This window comes from Stenella coeruleoalba (genome assembly GCF_951394435.1).
Source record: "Stenella coeruleoalba genome assembly, chromosome: 1".
NCBI lineage: Eukaryota > Metazoa > Chordata > Mammalia > Artiodactyla > Delphinidae > Stenella > Stenella coeruleoalba.
The window spans coordinates 166,247,128-166,273,291 of NC_137169.1; the positions used below are offsets into that span (position 1 = coordinate 166,247,128).

The following is a 26,164-nucleotide window of genomic DNA, read 5'->3' on the forward strand; positions in this document are numbered from 1 at the left end:
AGCTGCCTGAGTGTGTGGGGCCTCTGGGGAAGGACCCTCACGTTGACCTTTCAGACTCTGCTCCCCAAGGCTGTCTGTGCCAACCCTGGCAGCCAGGAGAGGACAGCCCCACGCTTGCACAGACAACTGAGGTCCAAGTCCTGGGTCATGCCATGGCCACTGAGCAGGACTAAAGAGAGCGGGTAGGCTCAGACAGGAGGCTTTCAGAAACACTAGCTATCTTTGGTAGGGCAGGCCCTGACCTGTCAGGTTCCCTTCAGTACTGAGGGACATCAACTTTGGGATCCAGGATCTCTACTGCAAAGCAATGCCAGGCAGAGGTGCTAAGGACGGGATTGCCACAGCATCACATGTGCAGAAGGTCAGTGCCCTAGACGATTCCATGCTGTCACTAATCATTCCAGATCACCTGCACTCCTAATTTCACTCTCTCAAAGCTGAGTTTTTAGAGCTGAACTTCCAATATTACTTATCAGTTTTTAGGGTCCTGACCCCTCTTCTCCACTTTGTCTGGGAGAGATCTCTTTCCTTTCTCAGACACCACTGAAAGGAGCCCAAGCACACGAATAACCTGAACCCAGGGGACTGTGAGGCAGCGGACAGTCCCGAGCATCATGGCATAGGGACCTGGATGGCCCATAGGTGGCTCCGTGATCATCATTCTAAGCTCAGACCTTCCTCGTGGACCACTGTCCCGCAGCCACCTCTCTCCATCACTTTACAGAGACAGTCTGGAAACTCCTGCCTCTTTCTCTTTTTCCAGCTCCTGAAGCCACTACAATCACAGCCCTGCAATCTCATGGTTTCTCTTGAAGTCCTACTGACTTTAGTATGAGATAAAGAGATTAGCTTAAAAATAAGGCCAAGCACGGCTCCCGAGTGTCCTAGAATGAACCCATGCCGTGGACAAAATACAAACTTCTCTAGGGCAATCCCAACAAGAGTCATAATAGAAACACAGCACTCGCTACAATCATTTTTCTGAGGTCATGTGTGTGTGTCTGCTTTGCTAATAAAGCAAATCTGGGCTCATCACCCTTCCTGCCGATGCCCCATACCCTGAGGAATGCCACAGGAACACTTGGGAAGAGGTCAAGAAGGAAAAGAAGCAAAGGGCCTGTGTGATGAGGCCAGTGGCATGGAGCCGAGCCAGAGATTCATCCGGGGCCTCCAGGGCCCTCCCCTTCCACTATCCTATAGGAGCAGGGTGCAGACCATAGCCCAGAGAACCTCTGGATCGCCACCGCCCCTCTCCAGCTCTTACACTTGGCTCATTTCTTTTGGGAAAGGAGACCTGAAGCTTCCCGGCTCGAAGTGTCTACAGGAGGCGCCCAAAGCACCTCAGCTGCTTTTCGGCCTTAACCGTTAGAGACAGAAAGTCGAAAGGCTCTACCCTCCCCTCCCTGTCCCTCAAGCTCCCCCTGTCCCGAGCTTGTTACAAATGACTACAGTAGGGAAATAGACGGTGACCTCAGACACAGGCTGTCCAAGGGCAGGGAATGCTGGGAACTCCCTGTGCCCACCACAGTCTCCGGCGGTCCTGGCGAAGGAGCCCAGCGTGGTAATATACACGAGGGGTTCTCGGTGCTCTCCCACCAATCCCCAATGGCTGCTGTTCTTTCCCGGTAGTTTTCATCTTTTACAAATATCATGGCAGTAAAAAATTTAAAATGAAGGAAAATACCCTTTAGATGGCGTGCCTCCTCTTCCAAAGTTGTGCAAAGACAGTTCAGATGCAGCTGCCGTCTTGCAGGGTGGTGGCACACTCCTCTTCCGGGACCTTCCCCCAGATAGAGAAAAGGAGAGAGCGTGCCTAAGCGACTGGTCCCACTTGGATTTTCTGTCGGGAAGAGGCTGCTTTGAAAGTTGTTGGTCATGTAGGTGTGTGTGGTAGAGGTGATGTCTGTAGGGCAGGAGGGTATAGGGTGTTTTGTCTTCGACTTGTTTTTTTCCAGCAGACCTCTCAGCTCGCTCCAAAAATGTCCCTCTCTGATTCTGGGGACTGGGGCCTCGATATTTCAAACAGCTCCTGAGGAGACTGAGAGGATCTTCTGGAAGTTAATATCCTGAGTATCTCAGAGAGCTGGTTCTCAATGTTCGTCATTTTGGTGTTCAAGGCCTTGATGTCCTCCTTCAGCTCGTGTTTCACCTCCAGGACGGTGGCCTGCAGTGTCTGCTCAGGGATGGGGTAGAACGAATGCTTGACCTCGGCCAAGATGGGGCTCCGGTCCTGGGGGCTCCTGGCCTCGCCCACGCTGTCCAGACGCAGGTCGCTCTTGGTGATGCCGCTGTCACACGAGTCTGTCTTCTTGAGCGTGGCCTCACCGCTCGCCTTTGTCCTCTCGGGGAGCGTCTCCATGGACTCGGCCTTGGACACCTTGCTCCAGTCCTCAGCCTTCCCGCAGGAGTCCTTGAAGCGGGCCCAGCCCTTGCGCTTGGCCCAGTCACCCCCGCCGGCCTTGGGGCCCAGGCAGTCGGCCCCCGGCGGCGCCTGCAGCCTGGCGTGGTCCAGCCCTGTGGATGCGGCGGCCGCAGGGAAGGCCACGGGCGTGGCAGGGCTCTCGCGGACGGTGACGACGCTGGCCTTCACCAGGCCGTGGTGGGTGTGCTCGGTGAGGATGCTGCCCTTCTCCACATCCAGGTCGTCCAGGTCCCGGCCGCCCCTCTCCGCGGCCAGCCTGGCCTCCTTCTGCTGTCGGAACCTCTGGAAGAGCCGCCGGACAGGGTGGTCTGGCGGCAAGATCAGGGGGGCCTCGTTCTTCCGTTTCATGCGCTCTTCCTCCTCCCGTTTCACATCGCTGATCTTCCGGAACACGATCTGGAGGGACACAGAATGACACGTCCTGTTAACCCAGCTGTGGCATCAGCGAAGCTCGGCCCCTCTGCCCATCACAGGCCTGGTGTCCTGCTCCAGCCTTAAGGGAGGGGGCTCACAGTCCAGTCACATCCCTGCAAGACCTCCAGGTCCTTGCTCAGTGACTGCCATCACTTTCCTTTGCTGACCCTCGTTCCCACCTCTCCAACAGCAAGGAATTGACTCCTGCTGTCATCCTCTTCAACAGAAACAAACCCCCAACCTCTCCATCTCTACAGGCCGAGATGCCAAGTGGCCTCCTCCAAGGAGCCTGTCCTGGCCTCTGAGCCTGGGTCCCCTTTAACCCGTTCTGGCCTGCAATTCAGTATCACCTGGTAAGCTTTTCAAAAATCATTTCTCTGACCCCACCTCAGACCTACTGCACTAAAAGTCACCAGATGGGAAGCCCTTGAATCTGTAACTTAAAAGGCTCTCCCGGTGATTCTGATGCACTGAAGTTCTACACCACAGTCCAGGGCAAGAAAGTTCAGCCGGGTTCCCAGGCGGGGTGATGGCTAAGGCTGCCCTTGTCATCTGCAGATCTGGACCCTACGTGAATGCTGTGAAAAGTACATGCTGTTCTCACACAGAAGCCCTCCCTGTCGTCAGGGAGCTTACGGGAGAAGAAAGGCCCCGTGACCTTAATGTTACTTCGTATATTTCTTACGACGACACTGTAAAGCCACAGGGACACATATTGTTATCCCCATTTTAGAGAAGAGGAGATCAAGGCTCAGAGTGGCCAAATGTCACATAACAGATAGGTCTCCTCTAAGACACTTGTACTCAAGCAGTTAAGCCCCAGACCCATTCAACGTCCAACAAGTTCTTCCTGACGATGACAATGCTTCATGCAGTGGATGGACAGCAGCCAACAATACCGTCTCAAGACTCTGGATCTGAGTGCGGCGTAAGCCACGTATTACAGGGTTTCCCTTGCGCCGACATCCGATTATGGGAAAGCCCTGTAATTTCTGACTTACGTTGCGTGTAGCAGGTACACTCGGGCATGTCTGACTCATCCCATACCTGAACTTGTAAGAGAGAAGCAACCTGCAATAGGTCATTTTTTAAACTGTAAATGCTGGTTTGGGGACCAGAGGAATTGAGATCCTTGAAAAGTAGAGGAGAGGTCTGTGGGAGGGACAGGGGCAGCTTTTCCATCATCACAATCTGGACAGCCCTGTGCGGGCAGCCTCTGACCAGCCCAGAACCTGCCCCAGAGACTTGCTGCAGGACCCCCAGCTCTGGAGAGGCACGTGTGTTGGCAAGCTCAGAGCCTGGGCTTTGGGGTCAAACAGAATTAAGTCCCAGCTCTGCCAATTAGTTGTGTGATCTCAACAGGTATCTTAACTTCTGAGTCTCTGTTTCCTCCTTCAAAAGTGGGAAAAATCCCTCCTTTTCCGACTTGATGGAAAGCCAACAGAAGAGTACTTATGTGAAAGCACTGGCTAACTATGAACGCTCAAAACGAATCCTCCTGTCCCCACCATTTCAAGGCCTTTTTGTTTTCTAACCTGTAGACACATATCATATGTGACTCATTCTACCTCCTCCAGGAAGGCCCCGCCCCACCCCACCCGGGGCTCTCGGATGGCGCCACTCATTAGGTTCTCAGATATGACCGACAACGTTGTCATTTTATATAAAGTGCCAATAAATACAGAGGAACCCAGCAAACACTGAATTGCGTGCTTGATGCCAGTGATCAGTCAGCAGATCGTTGGCAGACTGGAGGCTCACCTGTCACGTGACTTCTCCATCAACGCTTCTGTCACTGGATGACTTGACACTAACGGGTGGGTAGGACGGAGCAGCCGCCCCTCTTGCCACCTGGCTAAATCTTCAAGCCACATTACTTGGGTCCCAGTGAGTGGCTTTCTGACCTCCACGGGACAGCATTTCTCCCAGCCCTGCCCTTATCCGTCTTCTGCCCTGCCCAGGGTTATGTAATTTCATAACCCTGTCTCCCCAGGTCCTTTTCAGCCATAGCCCATGTGCTCCTGTAGTCTGGATCCTGCAGATCCAAGCCATGGCGCTCAGGAGAATCCCATCCACTCTGAAGAGGAACCTAACTGAAGGCGTCATAGGGATGGAGGGATGATGGTAAGTAGAGTGATCAGGACCTTTTCTGTCTGTCCTCCCGGTGCTCTGAGTTGGCAGTCTTCCACCTCCTTTCTCTGTTCTGGCAATGGACCCTGATCTCCAAGAGGAGTCCAAATCCTCCTCACACCAAGGCCCAACACAAACAGCGCCTCCTCCAGAAAGCCTTCTTTGATTTCATGGAGCTCTAAGTCATCCTCCCACCTCCCAACCCTAACGGCCCTTGCTGTGCTCACACCACTCTTCTGCCCTAATTACTATCTTGCGTCCACCTGTAGTAGTGATGCCATCTGTTGCCTCCCCTACTCACACCCCTTCTTAGAGAAGGGAGGAGGGGCAAAGGGGATAAGAAAGGAAGGTGGGACAGAGAGGAGGAATGAGAAAAAGAGGGAGGAAGGGAGAACATATGACAATGTGAATATACTCCAAAGAGATGATGGCGTTTAGAGCCGATTGCTCTGGTCCTGCCTTTATTCTGAAGGACATCTGATTCTTATCAATATCCTCCTTTTTACTTGAGCTCGTTTGGGTGGGGTTCTATTCCTTGCAAGCAACAATTCCCAAACAAGATACCAGTTACTTACGTCCACACCTTATGCCCTCTGAAGGCTCCCTGCAGGTCTAGCACTGTACTTTGCATGTCACATTGTGTCTTTTACTTTTTTTTTTTTTTTTTTTTTGCGGTATGTGGGCCTCTCACTGCTGTGGCCTCTCCCACTGCAGAGCACAGGCTCCGGACGCGCAGGCTCAGCGGCCATGGCTCACGGGCCCAGCCGCTCCGCAGCATGTGGGATCCTCCCAGACCGGGGCACGAACCCGCGCCCCCTGCATCGGCAGGCGGACTCTCAACCACTGCGCCACCAGGGAAGCCCCGTGTCTTTTACTTTTTAAAACTTTATTACCTACCCTACGAGAGCAGGGATTGTCTGTTTTGTTCGCTACTTCCAGCACTTAGAAAGTACCTGGCACCTAGGGGGTCCTCGATAAATATTTGTAGAATGGATGAAGAAATGAATGGGTGAAGAACAGATAAATATGAGTCAATGAATCAATGTCAGAATGTCTTAACCTGGAAAGATGCAATCACAGAGGTCATAATGTTATAAAAGGAAGGGATTGGCTCAGAACACACAGGGTCCTCTTAACAGCTCTCTCAACATCAAAGGTCAGGCGGCCCTTGAGACCGGAAATGAGATGTCTTAAGACTAAAGAGAAGTACGTCTTCAGATATTGAGGAGTCAACCCCAAACTTCCTAGACCAAGTGGTTGTACGGTGAAGTACGAAGTATACCAGTAGGCGCCCAAATGCTTAATATGCATCCACGGTGGATATGTGTGACGGGAAATGGTAGCTCCTCCTTGAGGGCGTGGAAATACTGGGCTCTTCAACCAAATGCCTCATGGGGGTCAGAATCCTGGACCAGGGGCCAGGGGCCTGGCCTGGGCAGCATATTCGGATGTTGTGGCCACATCATCAGTGGGGTCAGTTCAGCACTCACGGGCTGGGGCTCTCCTGGGGAGGGGACGTGCGTGTCTGGGTCTGTGCTGAGTCTTCTGAAGCTTCTTGGCTTTTCCTAAAGGATCATCTTGTGTGCCTGGGGTAGCCCCACCTGAACATCACTGGCTCATCCAATGGGAAGGTAAACTAGGGAACATCTTTCTGCCCTGCAGAAATGCCTGAGCCTGCCTTTGAGAATCAGCAAGTAAAATTAGCATTCCCCCAAGGGGACCAGAGCTGATGTGGTCTAACAGCTTTTCTAGTCTGAGGTCTAGGCCTCTGCTTACTAGCTTCAGCTGATTTTTTGGAGAAGTTAGTCATGGAGTCTTCATCTCCAGAGGCAGCTGTGACCAGGCATTTGACCAAGTATTTTAGATCTAAGGACAACTGCTCTTGAATTTTTCTTTTATGTAAACGTGGATCTTCCTGTGGAAGACAGTCCGATGTCAATGGGAAGAGCCTGGACTAGGAATTGGAAGACGGGAGTGCTCATTTCAGCCCTGCTGGGCCCTGAGCAAGCCGCCCCTTCGCACCCAGTGGGACAACCACCTCCCTCAGCTCCCAGCAGAGTTGTGCCGGGTTTTCTTTCTTTCCATTTTCCTGTTACATATTGGGCTTCAATGTAAGATTTCATCCCAGGAAAGGATTCTGTGGCCTGAACTATCATTATGAAAACCACTGGATGCGGTCATCTCTAAAGTCCCTTTGAGAATGAACAATGAATGATTTTAATAATACAGTACTTTGTGTTGTGTTTTATAGCATATTCCACATACTCAAGTGCATCATCTCATTTAAGCTAAAGCTCCTGGGAGGTGTGCAAGGGCTTCCTCCACAATCTGACAGTGGAGGAGACTGGGGTTTAGTTGGTAGGGTGGCCTGCTCAAGGTCACGCAGCTAAGCAGAAACAGAACTTCAGGGTATTGGCCGGTGCTCTTGCCTTGACGTCACCTTTCTTCACATCAGTGATCCGTAGACAGGGGCCACATCAACAGAGAGGTGCCAGGGTCTGTCTGGAGAGGTTATTACCAGGGACCTCCACTAATCACCCACTGGGGAGGTCCAGCCCTAGACACAGGCTAACACTGGTCCAGGCACCACTGATGGGATAGGTCTGGATCCTCCCTAGCCAGACAGAGCCCTGCCAGCCCACAGGGGTGCCTGATGTGTTGGGCATGGGAGACCCATGCTGAATGCTGAGCAGCTCGTGACTGACTGTATATGGGGAGACAGAGAATGCCCCAGGGCAGAGGTGGCTGCTGTGCCTCACCCATCTATCTCCACATTCCTCTGAAGGCTCAGCAAGCAACGGCCTAGAGCCTGGGAGGCCGTTAACAAACAGTTGTTGAGCTGAACTGAATTGACACCCGGCTCTTCAATCTGCAGGGCTTCTTGAGCAGTTATTTTCAAGTTCGTCTGAAAAAGTAATCCCACTGGAAGCTGAGGTGAGTCAGGACCATCGATTGCCTCTTCTGGGTTGCAGTTAAGGAGGGCCCAGTCCCTCTTAAGCCCCCTTAAGACCAGACCAAGGGGAGGAGTCCCCTCAGGGTCACTGAGCAACAGGGTCCCTGCAGCACATGTAGGGGAAAGACAGCCCTGGGAGGGAAATGGACCACCTAGAGTTCTGACAGCACAGAGAACGGGAGTCCAGTTGCTTAAAAGAGCTTAGATTGGGGAGTAAAAAGATTTACATAATGTCAGTTCTCAGTGGTTTGCATAAATAGAGACTGACGTATGAATCAGAGAAAACCATAGATAAACCAAAAGGGATTTATTTTGGTTTTAATTGAATTCAGACGCATGGCCCAAATCTGAAACACACAGAGAACAGTAGAAAGAACACAGGCTTAGAGTGGTCCCAACTCTGCTGCTGACTGGCTGCTATGTGACCTTGGGCAAGTCATGTCCTTGCTTGGCTGGACCAGAACAACAGTTCTCAAATCTAGCTGCACTTCAGAACCACCTGGAGGAGGTGTTGTTATGTACTGAGGGAGAATTTCCCGTGGCAGCGTCAGAAACTGGCATTTGCAACAAGATCCCAGGTGATTCTGACCCAGGCAGCCCAGGCCAGATCTGCTGACCAGGGACTCAGAACCCCAGGGCTGATGACTGGTGAGATCACTGCCACTCTGCTGTCCTCCGTGTGGGCACATGCTGAAGCACAAGGTGCTAAATGTGCCCGGAGTGGGGAGGGGGAGGGCGGAGTCAGTGGAGTCACGTGCAACATGAGCACAAGCTTTGGATCCCAGACAGACTTGGGATCATGGTCCCCAAGCCTCAGTTTCTTTGTAAAAGCAGATAAAGCTATTGATTTCATAGGGCTATCATGAGGATAAGGTTGCATAATATAAGTAAACTCTTAAGAAGAGTACCTGACATTTAATAGTTGCTGAGTAAATGTATTATGTATCATTCTTTGTGGGGATGACCCGTGAGATGATTCTAGAAGGATGAGCTGGAATTGGGAATAAAAGGTGAAAGATTTGGGCAAAGGGGCTCACACAGGGAAAAGCACATGTAATGACACAAAGGCAGAAAGGCCACCCACCAGAGAAAGATATCTTTGTGGTAGTAGTCCCAGTGGGAGGGGCTGACTTTGTTAAATTTTTGGCGTTGTTAAATGTGTGCTATCTCATGACATCCTCACAGCAGCCCCAGCAGGTGGGGAAAGTCTTTATCCTCATTTTTTAAATGAAGAAACCAAGCTTAGAAAGGGTAGGTGGCCACCTAAGGATACTCAGATAGTGGAGCTAAGATTCAAACCTCAGCCATCTGAGCCCCCATCCATGCCCACGTTCTAAGCCATTCTGCTAGGAAAATGCCTTGGTTTTAGGGAAAAGGGTGATTTTCTCTCACATATGTTGATAACCCCCATCCCTGCCCGACCACCTCTCTCCACTAGTTTCTTTTACTCCCAGTCCATCAGCAAGTTCTCTAAAGAATCCAGGGACAGAACTGTGAAGCAGAGAGATCGGGCCAAGGTGAGGGGAGAGGCCATGAGGCTGAGGCTCTCAGAGCTTTTAAGGAGAGGATTCACTAGGTACATTAGGACCTATTAGTGTGGTCCTTTAATTTATCAGGATAGGGGTGTGACTTAGCATGAGAGTCAGGCTTTGATTGGTCAAGGCAAGAAAGAGGAGCTGTGAGACACATGAGCTGAGTGTTTTGGTTACTGGGAAGACCTTGCCTCCTTGCACAGTGGTGAGGTCACCAGTTACCCTCAGGGCACGGCACCAGTTAGGAGGAACCGGAATGCAGAGGTCCCAGTGGACTTTATCCATGAAGAATCTAGAGGTTAGAGGTCCTCTGCTCTCAAGTGGCCTGGTCCGTGGCTCTCAGAGTGCGGCTCACAGGCCAGTCCCTCCCACTACCATGCAACATCTGCACTTTCTTCTGGCATTAATCAAGAATGGCCTTGTCCCTTAGGGACCATGACCATGATCCCTTAGTGACATTCCATGAGGAGTGGCATCATCTCATTCACTCTTGTAAGGGCCCCCACTGAGAACTAGAGGATCAGCAAGGTGTTCTGTTGACAGACTGGCCTGTGTCTGAAAGACTCCTACAGATGCACCTGTTCCTGTCTTCAGGAAGATTCAAACCCAAGAGGAATGAGGATCTCTCCTTCTCAAAGCCACCAAGTGAAGCAGATACATCCCTTGTTTGCTGCTCAGAGAAGAGATGGCACTGCTGTGTGGGAGCCACTGGCCTCTGGCCTTTCACTAGGGCCACATTTGCCACTCTCTTCCTTGCTTTGTGCTCCCTCAGCGTAGGAGACTGAATTACAGACACCAAAAGATACGTCCACCCGAACCTCAAAATGTGATGTTACTTGGCATAAGGGTCTTTGCAGATGTAACAAGTTAAGAATCTTAAGGTGAGATCATTCTGCATCAGGGTGGGCCCTAAATCCAAAGATAAGTGTCCTTCTTAGAGACAGAAAAGAGAAGACATGAAACACAGAGCAAAAGGTCATGTGAAGACAGAGGTAGATACTGGAGTTTTGTAGCTACAAGCCAAGAAATGCCAAGGATTGCTGACAGCAACCAAAAGCTAGAAGAGAGGCATGGAACAATTCTTTCTCAGAGCCTCCAGAAGGAGCCAACCCTACAGACAACTTGGTTTCAGACTTCTGTCCTCCACAACTGTGAGAGAATAAATTTCTCTTGTTTTAAGCCACCCAGATGGAGACAATTTGTAATGGCAGCCCTAGGACTCGGTTCCTTTACGGCTTCTTCTTCCTCCATCCCCTAAATGCGGTCCTCCCCCAAAGCCCTGCCCTTTGCTCTCTGTGCTCCATGAGGTCTTTCTGCTTCAATGCTCACCTCACCTTCATGCAGCTAAGAGCCAACAGAGGTGCTGACGAGACTGGTACAGACGCCCACCCTGCTGTGACCCTGAAGAAATTTCTTGATCTTTCTAAGCCTCAGTTGTCTTCTCAACAAAAATTCCTACTTCCAACCTTGCTGCAGTGATGCAGTGAAGTGACACTTGTGAGAAACCTCTCCCTCCCTTCACATTCACAAAGTAATGTTGCTTTTCACTCCAGCCCCAACTCTAAACCTGAATTCTCCCACACACAGCATGGCTATATCGACGTCTCATAGACCTTTCAACCTCTCCCAGCCAGAGCAGTCTCTCTTCCCACCCGTCTTTCCTCAGTGTGAGCCAAGTCACCAATCAAGCAGGAAGAAATGGGGCCAAATGTGGAGCTGGTGACACGCCTCTCCCATCAGAGTTGCTCCAGTGCTAAGACAGGTAGACCAGCGTTCAGCCTCCAACTCTCCCTCAACAACACCTCCCCCCTGTCTAGGGAAGCAGTAATCATGACCTTTGAAATCAGGTTAACACTATGCTGTCTCATGATTCCATAGGAGAACTTAAGAAAGTAGAAGATGCAAAGAACTAGGACAAATAATCCTAAAATTTATACGGAACCACAAAAGACCCAGAATTGTCAAAGCAATCCTGAGGAAAAAGAACAAAGCTGGAGGCATAGCCCTTCCAGACTTGAGACAATGCTACAAAGCTACAGTAATCGTGGTGTGAGCACAAAAACATACATATAGATCAACAGAACAGAACAGAGAGCCCAGAAACAAACCCACACACCTACAGTCAATTAATCTACAACAGAGGAGGCAAGAGTATACAATGGAGAAAAGACAGGCTCTTCAGCAAGCGGTGTTGGGAAAGCTGGACAGCTACATGTAAATCAATAAAATTAGAATGTTCTCTCACACCATATATAAAAATAAACTCAAAATGGTTTAAAGACCTAAATATAAGACATGACATCATAAAACTCCTAGTGAGAACACAGACAAAACATTCTTGGGACATAAATTGTAGCAATATTTTCTTAGATAAGTCTCCCAAGGCAAAAGAAATAAGAGCAAAAATAAACAAATGGGACCTAATCAAACTTAAAACCTTTTCCCATTAAAGGAGATGATCAATGAAACGAAAAGACAACCTACAGAATAGGAGAACATATTTGCAAACGAGGTGACCGACAAGGGCTTAATATCCAAAGAATACAAACAGCTCATACAACTCATTATAATAATAAAAGAAAAAACCCCTCAACCCATCAAAAAAATGGGCAGAAGACCTAAACAGACATTTCTCCAAAGAGGACAGATGGCCAACAGGCACATGAAAAGATGCTCAACATCATTAATTATCAGAGAAGTGCAAATCAAAACCACAATGAGGTATCACCTCACACCTGTCAGAATGACTTCATCAAAAAGTCTCCAAGTTATAAATGCTGGAGAGGGTGTGCAGAAAAGGGAACCCTCCTACACTTTTGGTGGGAATGTAAATTGGTGCAGCCACTATGGAAAACAGTATGGAGGTTCCTCAAAAAATTAAAAATAGAGCTACCATATGATCCAGCAATCCCACTCCTGGGCATATACCCTGAGAAAACCATAATTCAAAAAGACACATGCACCCCAGTGTTCACAGCAGCACTATTTACACTAGCCAAGACATGGAAACAACCCAAGTACCCATCAACAGATGACTGGTTTAAGAAGATGTGGCATACACACACACACACACACACACACACACACAATGGAATATTACTCCATTAAAAAGAATGAAATATTCCCATTTGCAGTAACATGGATGGATCTAGAGAATATCATACTAAGTGAAGTAAGTCAGATAGAGAAAGACAAATATTATATGATATCACTTACATGTGGAATCTAAAAAATAATACAAATGAATCTATATACAAAATAGAAACAGACTCAGACAGAAAACAAACTTACGGTTGGTTACTAAAGGGGAAAGAGAGTGGGAGGGAGAAATTAGGAGTATGGGATTAACAGATACAAACTACTATACATAAAATAGATAAGCAACAAGGATTTACTGTGTAGCACAGGGAACTATATTCAATATCCTGTAGTAACCTATAATGGAAAAAAAAAATATATATATATATACATACATCTGAATCGCTTTGCTGTGCACCTGAAACTAACACAATATTGTAAATCAACTATAATAATCTAAAAAAAAGTGAAGATGAACTGCGACTTGCAGAAATCGAACCCACCAAATACTTCCCTGTCTGAGGGTTCAGCTCATTGCCCTCCACCCCCTTCAACCTTCTACTCCTGCACAATCCTGCTTATCATGGCTTTGGAAAGTTGGGACCAGGTTTATCTCCACCCTAGGCATAGTCTTCTGAATATTCCTTTTGCCTTCCGGCCTGGAAAACGGGAAAGGGTCTGTCCTGAAAACAGCAGCAAGGGGAGCCCAGCGTCGGGAGAGACAGGCGAGCGCTGAGACTTGACGTTTCATCACCACCTTACATCCGAGTGACTCTCCAGCGCTTCTCCCTTCCTCAGCTGAGCCTTCAACACAAGTAGCGGCTAACACCAACCAGGCATTCAACAAAGGACCAGATATTGGGCTAAGCACTTTGTACACATCTGTGACTCACTCCTCACAGCCACCCGGTGAAGTGGATACGGAAGTCATTCACCCAGGCAAGCCTGCACCTGATGTACTCTGGATTACCTCTGCAGTTTGTCCTTCTCACCGCCAAAAGAGGACAATAATTAAGGAAAGATCCATCCACCTCCCACCCCCAACATCTTCTGGTTGGCTGCATTCTCTTAATTTTTTCTGGATTAAAGAATCGGATACAAAGCATATATTTGCATAGTTGCATAGTTGTAATTCCACTCTCAAAAATTGTCACTTTCTACCAAAATGGACAAACAACTGAGAATTCTGAGAACTTGTATGTTACTGAAGAGTTGGCTCTGACATCACTGTCACCGTCCCTTGTGATCTGTGCCACCCTGTGGCATGTGACTGGGCTACTGTGACACTCATCGTTTCAGCCAGCAGATCATACCGTCCCACGCACAAAGCACTAGAGCAAAGAATTCGATTCAAGCAATTGTCTAGTTTTGAAACATGATGGTTAGAACAATTTCACTGGATTATTCTAGGGTTTGACTCTCCCAATAAATAATTTTCTGTTGCACTGTTAAAATTCCCATTTCTTATACTAGGATGCTGACTTTCAGAGCCGTCAAATGCCTGACCCCCAAGCGGGGTGCCTTCCCACTGCTCCATCAGGGCGCAGCTGCTCAGCTTCCAAGGAAACTTGCCGGTTCTGCCCTCCTTGAGAAAGCATCCACTACCGTCCCACTCACATCTGAACTCCAGACATTCAGCACACCTGGGCTATACGGTGAAGCCTCCCACCCCCCTCACGGGAGAGGGGAGAGGTGGTGTGGGACAATCCCAGAGTGAGGACCAGTTCTCTCCCTGATGTGCACTCGGGTACATGTGCCTTCTCGCGAGCTCTCAGCAGAGCAGCCCTGAACGAAGCGATGGGACTCATCTGGAGAGCTAGTCCCGTTTGCCCCTATCCCTGGGGGGTGTTTCAGTGATGGGGATGCGGTGGGGAGGAACTGGGAGCCCAGCTGGGAGGAATCTTGCATTCCCCACAGGGCCGTGCAGAAGCAAGAGCGCCTGGGTGGGGGTGGGGAGTAGAAAGAGTGGTCTGGAGACGGGCTCCCCGGAGGTGGAGGGCTCTTAATGATAAGGGAGAGGGTTATTGGCTCCCTGAGCTTTTCCTTTTGAGGCCTAGTCCCCTCCCCTATGGAATATGGGGTGCATGTGTAAGAGGGGTGACTAGAGGGGGTCTCCTCCATCCTCACACTTGCATTCTCTGCCCGTGCAGCACTGCGTTACAGCGGGGTCTCTGCCCCAGTAGCTCCACTGCCTTCCTAGGCCAGGACAGAGGTCTCCCTGTCCCTGCTAAAGTGTGGGCACCATACCCCAGCTCTAGAGTCACGCCTGGTCCCACAATGACCACCGAGAGTCGGGGCTCACTCAGGAGGGGTGCACAGGAGGGAGCAGCCTGGACCACGTAGCAAGGTGAGCCCACCCAAGGGCTCAAGCAGCCTTCTCTGCAAACACCATCAGAAGTAGAGGAGGCCAGAGCTTGAGTCTGTGTTCTGTTTTCTCACAGAATCCTCTTCCAGCACTGTGTGTAGAGCCAGCTAACCATGTCTGAGTCATACCCCAGCCACAACTAGCCGAGAAACTTTCCTCTCTGAGCCTTATTTTCCTCATTTGCAAGCTGAAGACGCTAATGCTTGCTTTGGCTCTCAGGCAGCGCTGGTGCAAGGTAGACTGCTGTACACACAAGCTACATCAGAGCTACATCTCAATTATTCCTGTGTAACCTCCCAGCAGGGGAGGCCATCTCCGAGCTTTGCCCCAGGGGCCACAAGAACCTTTCTCTTTGTGCAAAGCACAAAGGGCAGCAAGGTTTAAGAAATGACTGGGTAGGGCTTCCCTGGTGGCGCAGTGGTTGAGAGTCCGCCTGCCGATGCAGAGGACACGGGTTTGTGCCCCGGCCGCTGAGCCTGCGCGTCTGGAGCCTGTGCTCCGCAACGGGAGAGGCCACAACAGTGAGAGGCCCGCGTACAGCAAAATAAAAAAAAAAGAAATGACTGGGTAAGGGGGGTGGGGTGTTTGGACAAATTGAAGGGAGGGAGACCAGGTAGAAAGCTGTGACTCTAGCTAACGACAGGTATGGAGGGAATGACCCAGGGAAGCAGAGGAAAGGGCAGATGAAATGAAACATGGCTTGCTTCTAGACAGGCATGCCAGGTCATGGTAAAAGAGAAATGGACATGATCTGTAAACTCTGAATCTCAACCTGTGGCCTCACCGACACCATGTTCCCAAGGGGCATTTGCAGCACTGTGGACATCTCCAAGAAACACATGCTACCGATTCCTCTGTTGTCTCCCACCCTAGGAAGCCGGATGAAACCATCTGTAAGCCATGAGACTACCTTTAGTCCTATCAGAGGCAGTTTTAGTAGCCTGCCTGTCCATGCCTCCACTCCCAGGGGCCCCCACTCACCCCACTGGCCTTTCAGGGAGAAGGGTCACAGTGGCCCCATTCTCAGAAGAAATCATTAGAGTAGAAGAAAACTTGGGGAGACCAGCCCTAAATGGCACCTCTTAGAGACTGAAGAGCTTTTAACCTCTCCCCACTTCTCATCAAAAGCTCCATCCTTGAAGCACATGGCCCAACTGTGTAACTCAGAGCTCCTTCACTTTGGCAATGCCTTGTGGGAGGAAGCCTAGAGTCACCCACCTCCCCTGTCCCAGCAGTGGTTATCATCTGGGAAGAGGGCCAGAACCACCTGATGATCTTTTAAAAAATAGATGTCTATGAGAAATGGATAAATTCTTAGACACATACAATCTTCCAAGACTGAATCATGAAGAAATATAATCTGAATAGACCAATTATTAGTAAGGAGATTGAATCAGTAATTTTAAAAAAACAAACAAAAAAAAACTCCCAACAAACAAAAGTCCAGGACCAGATGGCTTTACAGGTGAATTCTACAAACACTCAAAGAAGATTAAATACCTATCCTTCTCAAACTCTTCTGAAAAGTTTTACTAGGCCAGCATTACACTGATACCAAAACCAGAGAAGGACACCACACAAAAGGGAAATTACAGGCCAAAATCCCTGATGAACATAGGTGCAAAAATCCTCAACAAAATATTAGCAAACTGAATTCAACAACACATTAAAAGGATCAGACAACATGATCAACTGGGATTTGTTCTAGGGGTGCAAGGGTGGTTCAATATTCACAACAATCAACGTCATACACCACATTAACAAAATGAAGAATAAAAATCATAGGCTCGTCTCAATAGATGCAGAAAAAGAATTTGGAAAAATTCAATATCCATTTATGATAAAACTCTGAACAAAGTGGTTATACATGGAATGTACCTCAACATAATAAAGTCCATATATGACAGACCCACAGCTAACATCCTACTCAAATGTGAAAAGCTGGAAGCTTTTCCCTTAAGATTGGAAAGAAGACAAGGATGCCCATTTTTGCCATTTTTGTTCAACATGGAATTGGAAGTCCTAGCCAGAGCAATTAGGCAGGAAAAAGAAATAAAAGGCACCCAAATTGGAAAGGAAGAGGCAAAACTGTCACTATTTGTTTGTGGCTAACATGATTTTATATATAGAAAACCCTAAAGAATCCACCAAAAAAACTGTTAGAACTAATAAATGAATTCAGTTAAGTTTCAGGGTACAAAATCAGCATACAAAAATCTGTCCCATTTTTATACACTAATAATGAACCATCATAAACCAAAATTAAGAAAACAATCTCATTTACAACTGTAAAAATATAAAGTACCTAGGAATAAATTTAAGAAGGTGAAAGATCTGTACACTGAAAACTATAAGATATTAATGAAAGAAATTGAAGAAGACAAAAAAATGGAAAGATATACCATGCTCATGCATTGGAAGAAATAATATTGTAAAAATGCCCATATTACCCAAAGCAATCTACAGAATCAATGTAATCCCAACCAAAATTCCAATGGCATTTTTCACAGAAATAGAACAAAAAGTCTTAAAATTTATATGGAGCCACTGAAGATCCCAAATAACCAAAGCAATCTTGAGAAAGAACTATAATCTGGAAGCATCACGTTTCCAGACTTCAAACTATATTACAAAGCTACAGTAATCAAAACAGTATGGTATTAGCATAAAAAGAGACACATAGATCAATGGAACAGAATAGAAAGCTCAGAAATAAACTCACACATATATAGCTAACTAATTTATGACAAAGGAGGCAAAAATGGAGAAGGATATCCTCTTCAATAACTGGTGTTGGGAAAATTGGACAGCTACATGCAAAAGAATTAAACTGGACCAGTATCTTACACCATACACAAAAATTAACTTAAAATGAATTAAAGACTTGAATGTAAGACCAGAAACCATAAAATTCCTAGAAGAAAACATAGGTAGTAAGCTCCTTGACATCACACTTGGTGATATTTTTTTGAATCTGACTCCAAAGGCAATGGCCACAAAAGCAAAAATAAACAAATGGGACTACATCAAACTAAAAAGCTTATGTACAACAAAGGAAAAGATCAACAAAATAAAAAGGAAACCTACTGCATTGGAGAACATATTTGCAAATCATATCTAAAATGAGTTAACATCCAAAACATATAAAGAACTCATACAGCTCAATAACAACAAAGCAAACAATCCAATTAAAAAGTAGGCAGAGGACCTGAATAGAGATTTTTCCAAAGAAGACATACAGATGGCCATCAGGCACATGAAAAGATCTTCAACATCACTAATCATCAGAGAAATGCAAATCAAAACCACAATGAGCTATCATCTCACACCTGTCAGAAGGGCTATTATCAAAAGGACAAGAAATAACATGTGTTAGCGATGATGTGGAGAAAAGGGAACCCTTGTGCTCTGTTGGTGGGAATGTAAATTAGTGCAGTCACTATGGAAACAATATGGAGGTTCCTCAAAAATTTCAAAATAGAACTATGATATAACGTAGGCATTCCACTTCTGAATACTTAGCCAAAGAAAATGAAAAAACTTGTTTGAAAAGATATATGCATTTCCAATGTTTGTAGCAGCGTTATTTACAATAGCCAAGACATGGAAGCCGACTAAGTGCCCATCGATGGATGAACGGATAAAGAAGGTGCAGGAGATACACACACACACACACACACACACACACACACACACACACACACACACACAATGGAATACTACTCAGCCATAAAAAAGAATGAAATATTGCCATTTTTGACAACATGGATGGACCTTGAGGGTATTATGCTAAATGAAATAAATCAGAGGAAAACAAATACTTTATGAATTCACTTATACATGGAACCTAAAAAACAAAACAAATGAACAAACAAAAAAACCTCATAGATATGGAGAACAGATTGGTAGTTGCCAAGGGGAGGGTATCGGGGAGTGGGTGAAACAGCTTAAGGGGATCAAGAGATACAAATTTTTAGTTATAAAATAAATCAGTCATGGGGATATAATGTGCAGCGTGGTGACTACAGTCAATAATACTGTATTGCAAATATTAAAGCTGCTCTCATCACACACACCAAAAAATTCTGTAACTTTCTATGGTGACAGATGGTAACTAGACTTATTGTGGTGATCACTGCACAATGTATACACATGTCAAATCATTATGTTGTATGGCTGAAACTAATGGAATGTTGTATGTCAATTATACTTTAATTTAAAAAATATGACAATTCTGGTGAATGCAATCTATAGATTCAGTACAATCCCAATGGCATTGTTACACACATAAAATAATACATCCTGAATTTCATATATATTCTCAAGGGATTTTGAATAGACAAAACTATCTTGAAAAAGGAGAACAAAGTTGGATGTCTCATAGTTCCTGATATAAAATCTTACTACAGTGCTACAGTAATCAAAATAGAGTGGTACTGGCATAGGACAGACTTACAGAACAGTGAATGGAATAGAGAATCCAGAAATAAACCCTAAACCTATACAGTTAATTATTTTTGACAAAGGTTCCAAGGAAGGACAGTCTTTTCATCATATGATGCTGGGAGACCTTGATATCCATATGCAAAAGAACAAAGCTGGACCCTTTCCTTACACTGCATATAAAAATTAACTCACAGAGGATCAAAGATCTAAATGTAAGAGGTAAAACCATAAAACGGAATTTTATGTTGGAAGAAAACATATGGAGAAATGTTTGTAATATTGATTTGGCAATGATTTCTTATCTATGAAACTGAAAGCATATGGAATAGAAGAAAAATAGGTAGATTAGACTTCATGAAAGTTAAATACTTTTGTGCATCAAAGGATACAATCAAGAGAGTGAAAAGACAGCCCACAGAATGGGAGAAAATATCTGATAAGGATTTCATGACCAGAAATATACAAAGAACTCCTACAACTCAACAACAAAATACAAGCCATCCAACTAAAAATTGGGTAAATAACTTGAACAGACATTTCTCAAAGAAAACATACAAATGGCCAAAAAGCACATGAAAAGATATTCAACAATACATGTCATAGGAAATGCAAATCAAAACCATAATGAGATACTACTTCACACCCTTTAGGATGGTTTTTAATAAAAAACAAAAACAGAAAATAACTAATTTTGACAGGGTATGGAGAAATTGGAATTCTCACACATTGCTGGCGGCAATATAAAATGCTGCAGCCTCTATGGAAAACTGTTCGGCAGTTCCTCAAAAAGCTAACACAGAATTACTATGTATTCCAGCAATTCCACTCCTAGATATATACCTAGAGGGATTGAAAGCAGGCACTTGAACAGATACTTGTACACCAGTGCTCAAAAGCAGTATTATTCACCATAGCCAAAGGGTGGAAACAACCCAAATGTCAATCAACAGATTAATGGATAAACAAAATGTGGTATATACATAAAATGGAATATTATTCAATCATGAAAAGGAATGAAGTTCTGACTCCTTCTAAAACATGGCTGAATTGTGAAGACATTATGCTAAGTGAAATTAGCCAGGTGCAAAAAGACAGATATTATATGATTCCACTTATAAGATCCACTTATCTAGTATAAGCAAATTTATACAGACAAAAAGCACATTAGATGCTATGAGAGTTTTGGGGAATGGGGAATGGGAGTTATTGCTTAACGGTTACTGAGTGTCTGTTTGTAATCATGAAAAAGTTTTGGAAATGGATGATGGTGATGGGCGCATAATCTTGTACATGTAATTAATGGCACTGAATTATATAGTTAAAAAATGAAATTAAAATGTCTATGCATCCTACCCCCTGCCCCAAACTTCACCTCTATTTGAGAACCAGTGACCTGAAAATAGACATATACTGGGAAATACAGCAAGACTGCCACATAGGCATATATTTCACTCTTGTTTAGAGGTCATGCACGTGTACACACAGACACACACACACATGCTCAGAAGACAAGATGTCCCTGCTCAGTGCCTGTGTACCAGCTGCACACATGTAGCCCCTGACCCTCCTGACTACACCAGCCCTCTCTCCCTCTGTGCTTCCCTCCTGGACACCAGGCATCGCTAACCCCACTTCCCAGTTCCAAGTTCCATCCTGGACAGAGCCCTGAGATGCTGAATCTGAAGACAAAAATAACTCGGCCAGGGTGATTTACGTCTGTACTGTCTGAGCCCTCTGCCTGCAGGGCATGTGCAGGTGGGGAGAGGAGCCACGCCCTGTCCCCCAGGTAGGGAGGAGCTCTCAGGGGTCTGCAGCTGTAGGCACCCTAGAATGCATTCCATCCTTGGGATGGAATGGGGCCTGGATCATATAGCCCATTCCTCTGACACCAGAGAGGCCCCAGTGAATCACCCGTGGAGTTGGACCACCCCATCTGGCCCCTACCCCCGCCCCAGACCCTGTCAGGAGAGCAGCCGGGGCCCTCTGTGCTCAGTACTTCCTTTCTTAGACCTATCCTGAATCCCTCGCGCTGGTTTTAAACCTCATGTTGTGTCTTACAGAGAAATGACACCCTCCCAAAACCTCATTCCACAAGGAAACAGCTCTGATCAGCCATTCAAAAAGTCTTCATGCAGTGCCCACTGAATATGGTGGGCGAGGTGGCTGGTCCACATTTAAGGAAAGCAAAAAGAATCCTCCCCTCGGGAGCTGATGGTCCAATGCTTTCCTGGCCTGAGCTGATCTGAAGCAGCTGCATTTTACAGAAGGACCCACGGAGAATGAGACAGAGTGGGAGGGAGGCCAGGCCAGGGGCTTCTCCTTAGAATCCTGGAGATGGTTTAGACCCTGTGTGCCTTTATCCTACTCGCACCATCCAGGGCAGCCCACCTTTTTATGATGCTGGCACTCTTTACAGGTCGGCGCTGCTCTGTTCCTGAGCCGTGGATTGAGCCACTCTCCTAACGAGAGGGGGCAACTAACAGTTCCTGAGAGCAGCTCTGGCCTTGCCACTGAGGGCTCAAGGCCTTTGCTTACCTCTTCCAGCTTCATCATGACGAGACGCCCCCTGATCTGCTGCTCTGCAGAATCTGCTCTGATGAAGAACCTTTCCACACCTGAGAGCAAAGCTCTCAGTTCACAGATGCGGAGGGTGACTCAGAGTGGCCACTGGCCATTCACTTGGTTTCTTGGTATTTAGGACATACCTGTCCCCTGAAGCCTGGACCTCTTCTAACTTCCCATAACACCTATTTGCTTTTGGTACGTGAGAGTACTGATGTATTTACCTGTCTCTATGTGTGCTTTGATTATCTCCTCATCCCATTGTCTCCACTCCCCCAGTTATAATACAAGTGTCCTTACTGAAACAAGCTCTGTTTTGTTCCCTGTTGTGGTCCTAAAGCTAGAACAATGGCTGGCACACAGTACGCGTTCAAGGACTATTTGGTGACTGACTGACTGACTTGGGCAAATCACTGAACTTCTCTGGCCTTTGGTTTTGTCTTTCTAACTTGGGAATAAAACTCTTTACTACAATCTATATATGAACACCAGGAGGGTGAAATTAGACAGTGCACCCCAGGGTGTGTATATGTGTGTGTGTGTGTGTGTGTGTGTGTGTGTGTGTGTGTGTGTGTATTAGTTACTATTGCTGATCAGCACCAAATCCACCCTCCATACTCCGCTTGGAAATGCTTGCACTGAGAGCCAGCCAACCATGTTTGCCAGACTCCCTGCCAGCTGGCTTGCAGTTAGGTTCTGCCAATGGCAGGCCCTGGCAGGAGCGAAAGGCAGGAGAAGAGACTTCCTCCTTGCTTTCTGCTCCTATATTTATGGCACCAGCAGCAGTGGTTAGCTTCAGCCCCACCCTCCAGCAGCGTCCGTGGTACTCCTTGCACAAGCTTTGCCATGCTTCCTCCAAGGCCCAGGCAGCAGCCCAGCTGTGTGCACAGTGCAGTCAGAGTACAGTTCTATGGCTTTCCTCGTGAACGGAGCATCCCCAAGCCAAGCTCTGCCCGCAGAGCTCTGGGGACACGCCCTGGGGTATCTTTTCCTCAGGTGTCCCAGCACCAAACGTGCAGCACTCTTCCTCAGAGGTCTGACACCAGCTGCATGGAGCGCCCCTTCCAGAAACTGGGGCCCTCTTCTGGCTTCCAGGATTTAATAATGCTACTTTTTTCTGCCCCCATCCCTGGGAGGGGGTGCTGCTTCTTCTAATTATTAATCTCTGGGCATCCTCAACCTTTCCTTTTTGCTCTTTCACCAATTCCCTTATTTAAATCCTCTCTTAAAAAATTAGTGTAGTTTCTATTCACAATAGCAGGACATGGAAGCAACCTTATCAACAGAGGAATGGATAAAGAAGATGTGGTACATATATACAATGGAATATTGCTCAGCCATAAAAAAGAACAAAATAATGCCATTTGCAGCAACATGGACGGACCTAGAGATTGTCATACTGAGTGAAGTAAGTCAGACAGAGAAAGACAAATATCATGTGATATTGCTTGTATGTGGAATCTAAAAAAAGGCTACAAATGAACTTATCTACAAAAACTGAAACAGAGTTACAGATGTAGAAAATAAACTTATGGTTACTGGGGGGGAAGGGGTGGGGGAGGGATAAATTGGGAGATTGGGATTGACATATACACACTACTATATATAAAATAGATAACTAATAAGGACCTATTGTATACCACAGGGAACTCTACTCAATACTCTGTAATGGCCTATATGGGAAAATAATCTAAAAAAGAGTGAATATATGTATTTGTATAACAGATTCACTTTGCTGTACACCTGAAACCAACACAACATTGTAAGTCAATTATACCCCAATAAAAATTTTTTTAAAAATTAGTGTAGTTTCAAAAACAAGCAAACAACGTTTAACTATATGTTGCTTTCAAGAGAAATATTTTAAATACAATGATGAAAGGAAAAGGATGGAAAGAGATATACTGTGTAAACAATAAAGAAAGCTGATGTGGCAATACTAATATCAAACAAAGAGATGTTAAAGCAAGCAGCAGTATTAAACATAAATATTATATCCTCAGCAAAAAAGAAAAGAAAAAAGTGTAGTTTCAATTTCCGTTTTCCTGATTGGACTATCACTGAGGGGGGAGCCTTGAAGGAAGAAGGTTCCAGTGGAAACCTCACCACATATGAAAAGGAGAGGAACTTGAACCGCCACATGATGACCCACAGCCCCTGTGTTATTCACCACAGGCTGCCACTGGGGGCTGGGGCAGGGGCCCTGGCTAATGCCACCTTTGCTGGTGTCATTAGCACTTTAGTCTCTCTCTCTGGAGCCTGTGAGGGCTACAGTCAAGGCCTTGACTTTCTCCTTGTTCTCTTGGCTACGAGCACTGAGGGTCCCCTCCCTCCCTCCTCTGTGCTCGGTCTATTCTCGTCCTTTAAAGGACCTGTTGTTTCTAAAGCTTCCAGAGAACAGTGTGCACAGAGGCCTGTGCAGGGAAGGCAGAGGCAGGTTTTTACCCAAGTCTGTCTTAGAAATACTCCGTCTTTAGAGGAATCATCCACTGGCCAGCTGTGACCTTGGGTGAAGCAGTGTAATTCACAGCCATCTACTGAGCCCAGCCCAATGCTAAGCCTTTACAAGCCTTATCTTAACTCTCAACCACAAGCCCATCAAGTTGGAACTATTATCACCCCTCTGTAAAAGGTGAGGGACTCAGGCTCAGAGAGGGTTAAGTCCTCTGCTGACAGTTCACTCGATTAGTCTGCAGAACCATGACCAGAGCCCAAGTGGGCTGATATCCAAGCTTTGTCATCAGAGCTGAGATCCCTGCAGATTCCAGGATGAAGGGACCTTGGGTAGGGCAGAGGTTCATGCTTCTCTGCTCTGGAAGATGTGCTGGGAAGGTCACCAGGGCTCTGGAGAGAGCTGAGCACGTGGGGGCTAGTAGGACTTTTCTGGCGGACTGAACACAAGAAACATGGCAGGATACCTACTTGCACTGGGCTTGGAGCATGTCCTGGGCTAAGCACTGAACACCCCTGAGGATTAATGAGATAATGATAAAGTAGGACCAATGTCAATTACCCAGACCCTGTACTGCCTCCTACACTGGGATCAGGCTCCAGGCCTGGGGGCTGAGAAGTCAATTCAGCCCTCAGGAGTGCTCCTCTGCTTCTCTTGCAGCCCCCTAAGACCCTTTGGCCAAATGCAGACATAGGGTGTGTTTATTTCAATCCCAGATGACTCCTCATTCCTAGGGAGCAAATGCAATAACTTGTGTCCCAAACTGCACATTCACACAAAATTACAGACTGTACGCTGGTTCTGCGGCCACTCACTGACACAGAGGGAGGGGGTTTGCCCTCCTTCTGGCCCATGGATCTGTGCTGAGCTCAGGGACCAGCTCCTTGCTAAAGGGGCCGGCCATGCAATCTGCCAAAGGCCATCTTTTCCAAGGACCTTCATCTTGCTTCCATCAGACACACCCCTGCACCAGGCAAGCCTGTTTCCAGTAGAGTAACGCACATCAATGCGTCTGGGAAAGTGATGTTTTAATTTTCAGGAAGCAGCTAATGCAGAATTAGGGGGCTTGTGGTGCAGATCAAGTGACGACATCACTTCCACCTCCTTTTCCTCTGCATGTGTTTCACACGATATCATTATAAGCACATGGTGCGTGGATAGGCAGCTTACAGATTGTATTTCTCTCCTCCTTTTGATATCCAGATGGCAGAAGTTGGTCCTGAATCCCACACAGGATAGGAAGGCTGGTTTGTTGGGTTGCAGAATCTGGCCTTCAGTTTTTCAACATTTCTCTGATGAAGCTTTCACTGTAGGAACAACTTTTGGCGTCTGAGCTGACCCAGAAGCTGAACGTCTGGACAATTTGTCATTCCCATCCCACGTCTATATCAGCCCACAAACTAGAAGCAGGGATGCCTACAGTATTCTTGGCTTTTCTCAGGGAGAGGAGGCGATGGGAGCACAAGTGCTGCAAACTGGCCCCACTTGTCTGTTCTGACCACCGAGGGCTGGTCCCTCCCCCAGCTTAGCCTGTGGGAAATCCTCCGTGAGCAAGAAATGGACCACAGGGTCCGGAGGAAGCAGGAGAAGTGGGCCTGGAGGATGCCTGCTCCCACTCAGGGGGAATCAGGCATCCTAGAGGGACAGAGGCCCTAAGAGACGATAAACAGAACAGAGCATAGCAAGAGGGAGAGAAGAAGAGAAAGAGAAGAAGCCTTTGCAGAAGAGCTTCACAGAGAGGATAAAATAAGAAACAGCAAGAGAAACGGCAGAGAAGAGAGGGCACAGAGACATTAAACCCAAACCATGG

At 46.8% G+C, this 26,164-nt stretch overlaps 1 protein-coding gene across 1 annotated transcript in view; it reads right to left on the bottom strand.

Moving 5' to 3' along the window:
• Window positions 1–1,696: 1,696 nt before the first annotated feature.
• Window positions 1,697–26,164, bottom strand: part of KCNH1 (potassium voltage-gated channel subfamily H member 1) — a gene marked incomplete at its 5' end in the record, with an annotated part of 382,492 nt that continues 358,024 nt past the window's right edge. Inside the window, one exon of the mRNA XM_079928220.1 lies at window positions 1,697–2,818. Within this exon, the coding sequence (XP_079784346.1) occupies window positions 1,964–2,818 (855 nt within the window). The remainder of the gene's footprint in view (window positions 2,819–26,164) is intronic.